Source organism: Schistocerca serialis, chromosome 6 (genome assembly GCF_023864345.2).
Source record: "Schistocerca serialis cubense isolate TAMUIC-IGC-003099 chromosome 6, iqSchSeri2.2, whole genome shotgun sequence".
In the NCBI taxonomy this organism is placed as follows: domain Eukaryota; kingdom Metazoa; phylum Arthropoda; class Insecta; order Orthoptera; family Acrididae; genus Schistocerca; species Schistocerca serialis.
The window spans coordinates 286,374,802-286,388,002 of NC_064643.1; the positions used below are offsets into that span (position 1 = coordinate 286,374,802).

Genomic DNA, 13,201 nt, shown 5'->3' on the forward strand with positions numbered 1-13,201 from the left:
ATCTCCCAGTGAGGTAAATGTTTTAATGCATGTGGTGATTATTTTTGAATGGAATCATTCCATGCTCCTGCTGTGGCGTGTGTTTGGGTTCATCTGACTGCCTGTTATACATTAATTTCATTTCCTTAGAATTTGACTGATGAATCTCATTTTGGCATTGGTCTTATTCAAAACTATTGTACTTAACTCTTGTACCACAAATCATTCCTGACAGGTATCCCTAGGTATTTTCCAGTCATGGCTGTTTCTATTGATTGATTTTCAGTAGCATATTCAGAAAGTAATGGGTATTTTCATCTATTTATGCACAATTTTACATTTGCAGGTCTTGCTGCACTGTCTTGCAGTTTCTGACATTACATAAACAGCATTGTTTGGTAACAAGTGTCATACTGCCAACAGATATATAAAATTAAAATAAGGTATCCAAGCTATCGGAATTATCAGTCCTTTCCTCAAGGAGGAAAGAGGGATAGATTGGAGAAGTTTAGAAAGGAAGGACAGGTCTGTCCGACACCAAAGTGAGTGCTCCGTCTGTCGTAAGAATGAGAGGAGGCAAAAAGAATGGTTTGTTTAAACTTTCTTGATTAATAATAGAGACAACAGTTTCTACATTGTCAATTTCAGATGGCATATCTCACTTTGCGGAGGCATTTTGTATTGCACATCAGCTGTAACTGCTCACCCACATTCCATGAAATCAGAGCCAGGAAAAAGCCCTCCTTGTTCCAGAACACAGTTAAGTTTTTTGCCTAGAGTTTGGAGACTGCTTGAATTGTTTGGTCTTCGTGAAGTTGAAAGGTGCCACTTCATTGATAGTTGTTTTGATTCTATGTTGGATAAGATTGTTATGTCTCATCATTCTAGCACTTCGGGAAACAAATCTTCTCCATCTAGCTGATAACAGCTCCAAAATGCTCAGCCTCTAGACATTTTTTGCCCTTTGGGTTTGTAAGCATTGCACACAATTTGTGATACCCGAGTCAATACCAATCTTACTCGCAATTAACTATATCTGAGTGTTTCCTGTGATGAAGAAGTAAGCAGTTTTGCATCTAACTAAATTAAACCAGTCAGACAGAGCACCAACCATATCATAGTTTTTGACCTATTTGTCGCACTATTTCATCAGTCTGGATGCTGGGCTTGCCCCTCTGCTTTTCACCATGCGCATTTGTATGGCCATCTTGACACCACTGTCTAGCATTTACTTCACTCATTACAGTAGGTCCATAAACTAGGCAGAACTTTTAACAAACCTGAGCTGCTGTGGATCCTTTTTCAAAAATCAGATTACAGCAAACAAACTTCGCAACTGATGATTTTCAAAGCCAGAGTTCGTTGCTTTCACCCACTGTCAAACATTTATTGAATCCAAAGAACTAATTTTGTAGCTCTGAGAACAATCATTATTTGGTACTACTGTGCTCCTTTGTCCTTACTTTTCAAATAGCCCACAAAATACTGCAGAACCTGAACATTCAGCTACCATGAACACATTAGAATGAAATCAGTTAATGAATAAAAATTCCAACAATGGCACAGTTTACACATCATCTTCATATTGAATTCAAAATGACCACTCAGACATGACCAATAAGTCTGGCCCAATTTCAAGCACTAAACAACAACAATAGAAGGTGCATGGATGCCCGTTACCCCATAAGAGCTTCTTAGTTTATTAAATGAAGAAATAAACGTACCCTCAAAGCCCAGGAAAAGGGATCTGAAAGTAAACAAGTTCTTGAGGAGGTGGAATAGAGGTGTGGATAAAATTACAATGTTCCTTAACTTAATACTGCATACTTCATTGTTATAGATTCTTCCTCCCAAAACAAATTAAATTAAAAAAAATGGAGTTTAGATTCATGTTACACTGTCCTGTTCTGGAGATCTGTTATGTGCACAGACAGATTTCAGTTGTTATTTTGATATCTCAATGTGTCACACAATTCGCAAAATCAGATTATTTCTTAACCATTTCAGCAGCATTGTAACTAACAGCTACACTGCAACTGTTCCATTGTGGTGAATGCTGAGCAGGTCTTTTACTTTGGCCATATGGTGCTAGCTTATTATAAACTGCTTTTCAGATGACTGTCATTTGTTAGAAATGCACATAATACTACTGCATTGTGCAAATCTTCATTTCTGGTTGGTTGACTGTGTAATATCCAAGAAATAAGAATCAGTTTGTACTACATATTTACAATTTTATTATTTGCCAGTTTGAAGAAGCGCTGCACACAATTTACATCATTTCTTACATTTCTTTGTATAAAATTTAAAATTGTATTAAAATGTAAATATTCTGAAATCTCTTATTCAGTAAAATAAATATCACAGAAGATTAATGCGGGAAAGGAACACAACTGGGCAGCAGGTTTTTTTTTTTTTTTTTCAAAATGCAATTTAGCTTACTGAATGGAAAAAGAACAACATGCAGTAAAAAAATATAATTGACACAACAAATTTTTTTAGTTTCCAATTCTTGCTCACCTCATCTCGACGGGTGCTTTTAGTTGAGAAGAGTGCTTTGATACGGCTTGGTGTATTTCCTTTACGGCTACTGGTAGACTCGTTAAATTCCTTCAGTATTGACCGAGGTGTTTGTGAAGCATCTGTGCCCTAAAAAGAGAAATAACTTTTTAATTAAAATCAATATACCTGTGCCTTAGATTGAGTGTAACATCTTTCATGAACTGATAAGTGATGTATCAAAAATAAATAAAATATGAAGAGAAAAATCTGAAGATGCAATCCACATCATTAAAAACTAAACTGACCTCAAATGGTAATGGCAGCTCGAAAGACATCCTCAACTTGTGCAGCTTTAAGACAACATTCAAAATAATATGTTTATGCATCTAATATAAAAGATCTTCTATGGAGCCAATATGGAAGAGGACCTGCTGTGGCAGAAACCGGGCACATCACTTGGAGACAAGAAAGATTAGTTTAAGGTCTGATCAACAATAAGGTCAACATTCAGAGCACAAGCTCTGGCAAGATATTTGTGTTTACCCCAATGACATCACAATATAAGTTTCAGAAAGTGGTCTGTGAATAACAGTTCGAGAGAGACTCCATTAAATATATGTCCCTTACCAATGAAAATGTCACAGTTGAATAAAAAGGAAGAAAAATGTGGGAGTTTAGCACAAACCTAGAGCAATGGGCATGTGTGTATGTACAAGTGTGGGAGTGCTTGTGAGCATCTGTGTGAATTCCCACTCATCTGTACATTTCCCAGATTTGAGTGTTTACATGCTCCCACACAGGTAATGTGTATGCAGGATTGCAGTCTACGTGAGAAAGATTGAATAAGGAAACTGAGCCTAAATTTTAATAAATAAGGACATATTCCCTCATAATTATGTGTCTTCTCAGCAGACTGATTTCAGTGTGACTGCATACAATGACTGCTCGAGTAAAACACAATTAGTAAACATATATATTGCAGTTTTAGTCCTGCTGGAATGTGGGAAGTCACAACAGCAGCTTCAAAACAAAGAGCCATCTCAGACTATCCATGGTATGTAAGATCATGCACTTGCAGCTTTTTGTATCAGTACAATGGATAGTCTTAATTGCCGATGAATGGGTAAGGAGTGGGCAAGCATACAATACTTTGTCACAATTCATATTCCACAACAAAACAGCCACAGCCTCTGTATCTTATTCACTATGCAGGTAATCTCAACTAATCTGCTGTGTCTTCTGTGAATGACTTTATTACCGAAAGGCTACTTCTCTCAAACTATTTCCTCTTTTCAGATGAAGGAATTTCTGTTTCTGAAACTGATACTTATTTTTATCTATGATTATGTCTGTTATCAAACTGAAGGTACAAATGGTTTTTATGTTTAACTGATTTTATTCTCATTGTAACAGAGTTCAATGTCACATCATTTGGTTTCTTGACAAAACTTTTATTTACTGTTTTCTCAACTGATGTTACCAAGTTCTAAAATGAGTGACCGTACAGTTTTAATTATATGCAGCATTTTAGGAGGAGAGGAAGCACCTTCTGCTGTCATCATGCTAAATACTTCATTATATATATCCAGGAAGACTGTGGCTCTCAGTTGAACAACAAATTGGTCTTCAAGTCTACTTTCTGTTCTGCATCTGTTGCCTCGCTTCATTCATATACACCACTGGTTACATAAAACAACGCAACTGTTAAACTCTCTTTTTTTTTTTTTTTTTTTTTTTTTGAAGTCCTATTGTTGTTGTTGTGGTCTTCAGTCCTGAGACTGGTTTGATGCAGCTCTCCATGCTACTCTATCCTGTACAAGCCTCTTCACCTCCCAGTACCTACCGCAACCTACATCCTTCTGAATCTGCTTAGTGTATTCATCTCTTGGTCTCCCTCTACGATTTTTACCCTTCACACTGCCCTCGAATACTAAATTGGTGATCCCTTGATGCCTAAGAACATGTCCTACCAACCGATCCCTTCTTCTAGTCAAGTTGTGCCACAAACTTCTCTTCTCCCCAATCCTATTCAATACTTCCTCATTAGTTATGTGATCTATCCATCTAATCTTCAGCATTCTTCTATAGCACCACATTTCAAAAGCTTCTATTCTCTTCTTATCCAAACGGTTTATCGTCCATATTTCACTTCCATACATGGCTACACTCCATACAAATACTTTCAGAAATGACTTCCTCACACTTAAATCTATACTCGATGTTAACAAATTCCTCTTCTTCAGAAATACTTTCCTTGCCATTGCAAGTCTACATTTTATATCCTCTCTACTTCGACCATCATCAATTATTTTGCTCCCCAAATAGCATCATGATAGTAAGAGAACAGGATGATGAAATTTTGTAGGTCTCAACAGAATGGCATTGTTCAAGCACAAGGAAATATTGATACTAGACGATCACTAGGTGTGAACATTGTCACATTTAGTCAGTCACCAAGAGTGTGACAACAACACGCGTGTGTGTGTGTGTGTGTGTGTGTGTGTGTGTGTGTGTGTGTGTGTGTGTGTGTGTGGAACAGAAGATCACTGGCAACTCTTTAAAGAGCAGAACCAATTTCATCATGATAAATTGTGCGAAAAAAGTGGAACCTCTCCTCAATGCCAAACACTCCACCTGGCTCTTGTGTATGAGATCGTACCAGTACTGATCAGAGACTTATCGCCTTACTAGATGATCACTGGCCTGTAGCCATCACGGATGATAGATGCCAGCCTCCAGTACCAGCTGCCACTGATGGGTAGTACAGGGATCTACCAACACCTTTTCTAGCTTGGAGCACAAACTGCTCTAGATTCCAGCACTGCTTGGGTCGGACAGGCCACAATCAGCATTCAACATGACCTCAAGGTATCTGATATTGTGGTCCATATGATGGGACAACATGGGCTGTGACTTAATAGAGACAAAATACTCCCAAAATGGCACATAATGCATCATGGTCATCACCATCTCTGAGCAGCTTCTGGCAGGGTGCGCCTTACATATCACGGGCAGCAGTCTGCCTGCTACAAGTCACTAGCCTGAACACAGGGATGATGCAGTAAGATGCAGCAGCCTGAGCCAGCCAATGGATTCAGCAGATTCATTGCCAGCTTGCTAAGCCACCAGCTGCCACTGAAAACATAACGTCAAAATGTACTCAGAGAAATAAACGAAGTAATAATCTAATCCTGTTTCATTGGCATCTGATGATGCCACACAGGTTGCTTAGCCTTCATCCTGACTGACCGTATGGCTTTCCAGCCTATGTGTGGGGTACTCCTTACAGTCCCATGAATTTATAAAATTTATTTGCAGAAGGAATAGATAGGATACATCCTAAGCTGACAAGGAATACCTAATGTGGCAGAGAGAAGTGTAGGGGATAAAATTTATATAGGAAGAGTAAGTTTTGTGTGTACTGAACTGTTCTTTTGGGTTTCAGTACAAAGACTGGTTTGGGATGACTCTCTGCACTAGTCTATCCCGTGCAACCTTCCTTACCTCTGAGTAATAAGTGCAACCTATTTTACTTCTTTACTGTTGTTAATCTTTGGTCTCTACAATTTTTACCCCCATACTTCCCTCCATTACGAAGCCTTAATGTCCTATTCAACCAGTCACCTTTTAGTAAAGTTATACACTGATGAGCCAAAACATTGTGACCACTGCCCACCATGAGGTAGAATGCATCTTGGTGGTGCAACGGACAAGCGACACATTAAGGAAGAATGCAAGTGGAAGAGAGATGACTGCTCAGTCATTATAGTGAAGATACGGGCTGCTAATGCAGAGATCCACTGATGTAAGTGGTTTTCACAAAGGGCACACACTTGTGGCGCTGCAGCTGGATACAAGAATCTCTGAAACGGCAAAGCTGGTCACCTATTGGCGTACTATTATCGTGATTACCTATGGAGAGTGGCAAAGGATGGTGAAGTAACAAAGACAAGCATGTCTCATCACGAAACAGAGGTCAGAGAGGATCCCCTTGTGTAATCCATGACAGGCAGCAAGCTGTGGCAGATCTGACGACAGCAGAGCACAATGCTGAGACAGACACAAGTGTGTCAGAGCACACCATTCAAAGGCCTATGCTGGACATGGAGCTCCACATCACACAGACACCCTACACATTACTACAGGGCTATTACAAATGATTGAAGCGATTTCATAAATTCACTGTAGCTCCATTCATTGACATATGGTCACAACACACTACAGATATGTAGAAAAACTCATAAAGTTTTGTTCGGCTGAAGCCGCACTTCAGGTTTCTGCCGCCAGAGTGCTCGAGAGCGCAGTGAGACAATATGGCGACAAGAGCCGAGAAAGCGTATGTCGTGCTTGAAATGCACTCACATCAGTCAGTCATAACAGTGCAACGACACTTCAGGACAAAGTTCAACAAAGATCCACCAACTGCTAACTCCATTCAGCGATGGTATGCGCAGTTTAAAGCTTCTGGATGCCTCTGTAAGGGGAAATCAACGGGTCGGCCTGCAGTGAGCGAAGAAACGGTTGAACGCGTGCGGGCAAGTTTCACGCGTAGCCCGCGGAATTCGACAAATAAAGCAAACAGGGAGCTAAATGTACCACAGCCGACGGTTTGGAAAATCTTACGGAAAAGGCTAAAGCAGAAGCCTTACCGTTTACAATTGCTACCAGCACTGACACCCGATGACAAAGTCAAACGCTTTGAATTTTCGGCGCGGTTGCAACAGCTCATGGAAGAGGATGCGTTCAGTGCGAAACTTGTTTTCAGTGATGAAGCAACATTTTTTCTTAATGGTGAAATGAACAGACACAATGTGCGAATCTGGGCAGTAGAGAATCCTCACACATTCGTGCAGCAAATTCGCAATTCACCAAAAGTTAACGTGTTTTGTGCAATCTCACGGTTTGAAGTTTACGGCCCCTTTTTCTTCTGTGAAAAAAACATTACAGGACACGTGTATCTGGACATGCTGGAAAATTGGCTCATGCCACAACTGGAGACCGACAGCGCCGACTTCATCTTTCAACAGGATGGTGCTCCAACGCACTTCCATCATGATGTTCGGCATTTCTTAAACAGGAGATTGGAAAACCGATGGATCGGTCGTGGTGGAGATCATGATCAGCAATTCATGTCATAGCCTCTACGCTCTCCCGACTTAACCCCATGCGATTTCTTTCTGTGGCGTTATGTGAAAGATTCAGTGTTTAAACCTCCTCTACCAAGAAACGTGCCAGAACTGCGAGCTCGCATCAACGATGCTTTCGAACTCATTGATGGGGACATGCTGCGCCGAGTGTGGGAGGAACTTTATTATCGGCTTGATGTCTGCCGAATCACTAAAGGGGCACATACCGAACATTTGTGAATGCCTAAAAAAACTTTTTGAGTTTTTGTATGTGTGTGCAAAGCATTGTGAAAATATCTCAAATAATAAAGTTATTGTAGAGCTGTGAAATCGCTTCAATCATTTGTAATAACCCTGTATGTTGACCCAACAACATCGTGCACAGTGGGCACCGCATGACAGTTTTCACCTCAGATCGATAGAAGTGTGTCACCTGTCGAACGAATCATTTCTTGTTACAGCAGGTGAACGGTTGGGTCCTTACATACCATTATCCATGTGAATGGCTCCACAAAACATGCACCACGCCACAGATGCAGGTTAGTCAGTGGAGAATTATGTTATGATGTGCACTGAGTAGGGCTTCCATGGGATCTGTGGTGGTAACCGAAGGCATCATATGACAGCAGTGAACTATGTGAACATTATCGCGGACCACCTGTTTTAAGTTTCCACCTAAGGTGATGACATCTTCCAGCAGGATAAGTGTCCGTGTTGCCAGTCAGAATCGTGCTACAGTGATTTGAGGGGCATTATAGTGAACTCAAACTGATGTATTGGCCGGCAAATAAGCCTGATCTGTAACACCTGGACATGTATCGGGTGCCAACTATGTGCCTGTAAACCATCCTATCATTTGCAGGAATTGCTTGACCTGTGCTTAGACATGTGGTGCCACATACTCCTGGAATCCTCTCAAGGACTTGTAGAAGCCATGCCAAGCACAATATCTTTTGTACTGTGTTTGGAAAGTGAAACAATACATTATTAAACAGATGGTCACAATGTTTTGGCTCATCAGTGTAATACACATTTGATTTCTCCCTACCTGAATTCAGTTCTTCTTCATTAGTTATCCAATCTCATAATCTAATCTTCAGTATTTTTCTGAAAGACCACATTTCAAATGCTTCTTTTCTTTTCTGAACTGTTTACCTCCTATTTTTCACTGCCACAAAAGACTAAAATAAAGATAAAATATGTTCAATAGAGACTTCATTACATTTTAATCTATATTTAATGTTCACACATTTCTCTTTCTCAGAAAATATTTTTTTGCTATTACCAGCCTGCATTTCATATCCTCTTTACCTCTCCCACTGCTAGTTTATTTTGCTGCCCAAGTAGCAAAAGTCATCTACTATTTTCTGCATCTCATTTCCTAATCGAATCCACCCAGCTTCATCTAATTTAATTCAAATATGCTCCATTACCATTGTTTTACTTTTGTTGATTTTCATATTTTCAAAAGACTGTCTGTTCTATTCAACTGCTCTTCCTAGCCCTCTCCCATCTAACGGAATCACAATGTTATTGACAAACTGCTTAATTTTTATTTATTCTTCCTGAACTTTACTTAACTTTCCAAATTTTTCTCTGGCTTGCTTTACTGCTTGCTAAGTGTACAGATTAAATAATATTGGAGATAAGCTATAACCAAGCCTCACTTCCTTGTCAACAACTGCTTCCCCTTAAGGCCCTTTGTCTCTTACCTGTATCATGGTTTGTGTAGAAATTGTAGATAACCTTTTACTCCTTGTCTAATGTCCCTGGTAACTGCAGAATTTCTAAGAGTATTCCATTCAACATCATCGAGAGCTTTTTCTAAACTTACAAATGGTAAAAAGTAGGTTTACCTTTTCCCAACCAATCTTCCAATGCAAGTCCTAAGGACAGTATTACCTCATACGTTTCCACATTTTTCCATATCTGTAACTGATCTTCCCTCAAGTCAGTTTCTTCTCATAGTTCTATGGAACTGATGTGTTAGTATTCTGCAACGTTACTTATTGAACTGATGGCTCAACAATACGCATGCCTTAGTGCGATTGTAACATTCATCTTTATGTAGGAGGATATTTTGCTGCCCCATATATCCCACATAGTAGTTGGAATGATTTTGTCACGGTTGGTTTTCCCAAGAATCTCAATAATGCTGAACGGATTCCTCTACCCAAGGTGTTTCTTTCAATTCAGGCCTTTCAGTGCTCTGTCATCTCATGGTATTTTCTTAATGTTGTCTTCAAATGTTTTCTTTTGCATAGCCTTCCTACATATTCTGCATTTCACGCTTTCCTCCTCTTGACATTTAAGTTCTTGACGATTTCATATAACTGCTACTCTTTTTTGCCAATTATTTAATTTTCCAACTTTTTCTATTGACATGCATGCTACACAGCTTTCTATTTCTCATCCAGCCATTCCTGTCTTACCATTTTGCATTCAATGTCTATCAAATTATTAAAAAAGCTGTGTTACTTTATATTTTCTTTATTTGCTGTGTTTTTAATCCATCAACCACCTTTTTTCATTATACTTACACCAAGTGCTAATGATGATCAAATTTTGACCTTTGTAAAATTCTACCAAGTAGCTTCCACTTTTATACCTCCCCCCAGTCCATATTATCCTCTTAGTTTTCCGTCACATCCTTTTTCTAGAATCTAATTTTAGTTCCTCATCAAAATTAAATTTTCAGCTTCCTGAAAATACTAAGAAAATTTCTTCTATCTCCGCACACAGTTTTCCCATTCTCATCGTCTTCAAAGCTAATTGGCATAGTTAGTTATTTTCATGTTCTCTAGATCATAACTGCAAGGTCTATGACGCGGAATGAGCGAGTTTGTCAGTGATACAATTATATTACCCTTTCTCTGCAAAAAATATGGCAACATGCTGAGCATTGTTTTTTATGGCTGAACACAATACTACTTTTTGTGGCACACCAAGGCTAAGTGATGCATAGCGTAAGTAATTTCTGCTTCTAGTAATTTATTTATTGATGTTACAGTTGATTTCAAACAGATTGTTGACAGCAAGAATCATAAGGAATAAATATACTGGGAGCATTCTCTAATGATATTGGTGTACTGAAGAGGGCCTTAAAGCATTGCATATGTGAGGAACAGGATTTTAGCACTCTTCTTGTGGTATAGTAAGTCCACAAAAGTTTTTGTTTTTGAGTGAGTTAAAACAAATTAAAATTCTTAATTTATCTGGCAGAGTATAGAGTACTAGTGATTTCCCTACATATGTGGTACTGCTTCTTGCATGTATTCTATCACCTCATCCGTTGAGCTGTCCATACCAATTTTCAGAGCTACTTCAAGGAAGTGATTACAGTGAAACCCTACTTTTACACTTTTCATAGGACATATACGGTGTAAAATGAGGGAAATAACATTTTAAGCTGTAAAAGTTACACACAGGATACCCCCCTTGCACTTTGTGTATGATATATGTACATAACAGGCATCAAAATACCTGTAAGGGACTTGTTTATTATCTAATGAAGGTTTATTATCTAATAAAAACCGCTGATGTAACTGGAACTGATAACTGTCTGGGAAGTAGGGACGTTTCACTCAATTTCCTATATCATAATCTCTGTTTTTTAAAGCTAGCAGCTGCCATTCTTATTTAAATAATGAAATACTGCACTAGTTATGTATTTTTTCATGCCTAGCACGACACATTTTGAGAATCTTTTCCTCGTTGTCAGTGCAAATACGTACATAAGAATTTTGTGTGGTGTTTGAATATGTGTTATTCTGAGTCTCTTGCACTTTAGGTGTCTTTTTGAGGTTATCAGGTAGTGTGCCGTGTTTAAACTAAAAACATTTGAGCAACGCAAAGTGAATGACTGTGTCAACTAGCACTCCAAGTGGCCATACGCTGAAACAAGATAAATATGGTTTGACAAAGGTGTCATGATGATCACAACAATCACAAAACTGTGTTTGTGCAGTAGAGACAGTGTGGAAAGGGTTGTGATTGGTCATGATACCAGGTGTCAAGAAACTTAACCATGTGATATTTGTAAACACTACTGGATGTCTAACATCATGCCAGTGTCATTTTTTCCTCCACAAACATTTTTTTCTAATGCGTAAACCGTGGGAAAATGATAAAAATGTTGATGCAAAATTGGGTGCAAATTAACAGTGTGGGCATAGGAAACACGATGGGACCAATATAAAATGTTTTAAACAGCAGGAAAACGTTAATTCTGGAAACATAAAAGCGGGTTTAACTGTATTAAACACATTGGCTTTTTGAGTGCTACTACATATGTTAGTAATGCTGTTGTGGATCATGGTTTTGTGTTTATAATATCTATGATACTCTTCATAGAAGTTAGCCACATTCTAACTTTCCTGTTTACTAACCTACGGAGTGTGATCAAAAAGTAACAAGAATTTTTCAATTTTGCGTGCTTTATACAACTTACTTTCAAATTTTTTTTGTCTTCGTTGGTACACATGGTCCTGATGTATCTGACTAGATCAGAGAAGTTGCTAATGATGTCAGCATATCCTTTGGCTCCTGCCAAGCAATTTTTGCCGATGTTTTCGGTATTAAACATGCAACAGCAAAGTTTGTTCCAAAATTGTTGAATTTCGGCCAAAAACAACATCGTAGACATTGCTCACAAATTGCTTATGAAGTTGACAACGATCCAGAACATTTAAAGGTTATAACAGATGACGAAACATAGGTATGATGTTGAAACCAAGGTTCAATTGTGGCAATGGAAACTGCCTGTAGAGCCAAGACTGAAAGAAAATTTGCCAAGTTCCATCACATACTAAGGTTCATCTTACTGTTTTCTTAGATTATAGGGAGATAGTGTGTATTAAGTTCCTGCCTTATGGTTGTATGGTTAATAAGGAATGCTACTCGTAAGATATGCACTGTTTGTGTGAAGCGACTGGAAGAAAACAACCAGAAGTGTAGCAGAACCGCTCATGGAAATAGCATCACGATAATGCTCCCAAAACAAAAAGAGCCATTATGATGTCTCGGCCACCGCGTTTGCTGAACATGGACCTTTGCAACTTCTTTCTATTCCTGAGGCTGAAAACCATAAAGGGTGTTTTTTTTTTTTTTTTTTTTCCTTCCAACAGTGATGAGGTAAAAACAGAATCACTGAAGGAGCTGAACACCATAAAGAAAATAGTTCCAGAATTGCTTCAAAGATTGGAAAAAGCACTGGACAAGAGGGGAATTACTTTGAAGGGAACCAAGTTGATATATAAATAAAAGATTATTAAAGAAAATCAAAAATTGCCATTACTTTTTGATCACGCCTCATTTTTGACATTACCCCCATTTGATTTGGTGTTGTTTAACTTCAATTCGCCTGATACCCCCATTTTATTTGGTGTTGTTTAACTTCAATTCGCCTGACTATTGGATATCATGTTCTTCCAAACACCATTCTTAATTAATTCTGTTGATATTTGTCACCAATCATTCATTTCTCTTTTCAATTTTCTATCCTAACTGCACAAGTAGGGTCTCTAACATACTACACTACGAACCCTAAAATACCTGATTGCATTTCCTGCCCACATATCTAAATGCAGTACTGT

General features: G+C 38.6%; 1 protein-coding gene across 2 annotated transcripts in view; it reads right to left on the bottom strand.

The window, feature by feature from the left end:
- Positions 1-13,201, bottom strand: part of LOC126483770 (rootletin-like) — a 250,250-nt gene that overhangs the window by 3,691 nt on the left and 233,358 nt on the right. For both annotated transcript variants that reach the window (XM_050106920.1, XM_050106919.1), the window contains one exon: positions 2,500-2,628. In XM_050106920.1, the coding sequence (XP_049962877.1) occupies positions 2,500-2,628 (129 nt within the window). The remainder of the gene's footprint in view (positions 1-2,499; positions 2,629-13,201) is intronic.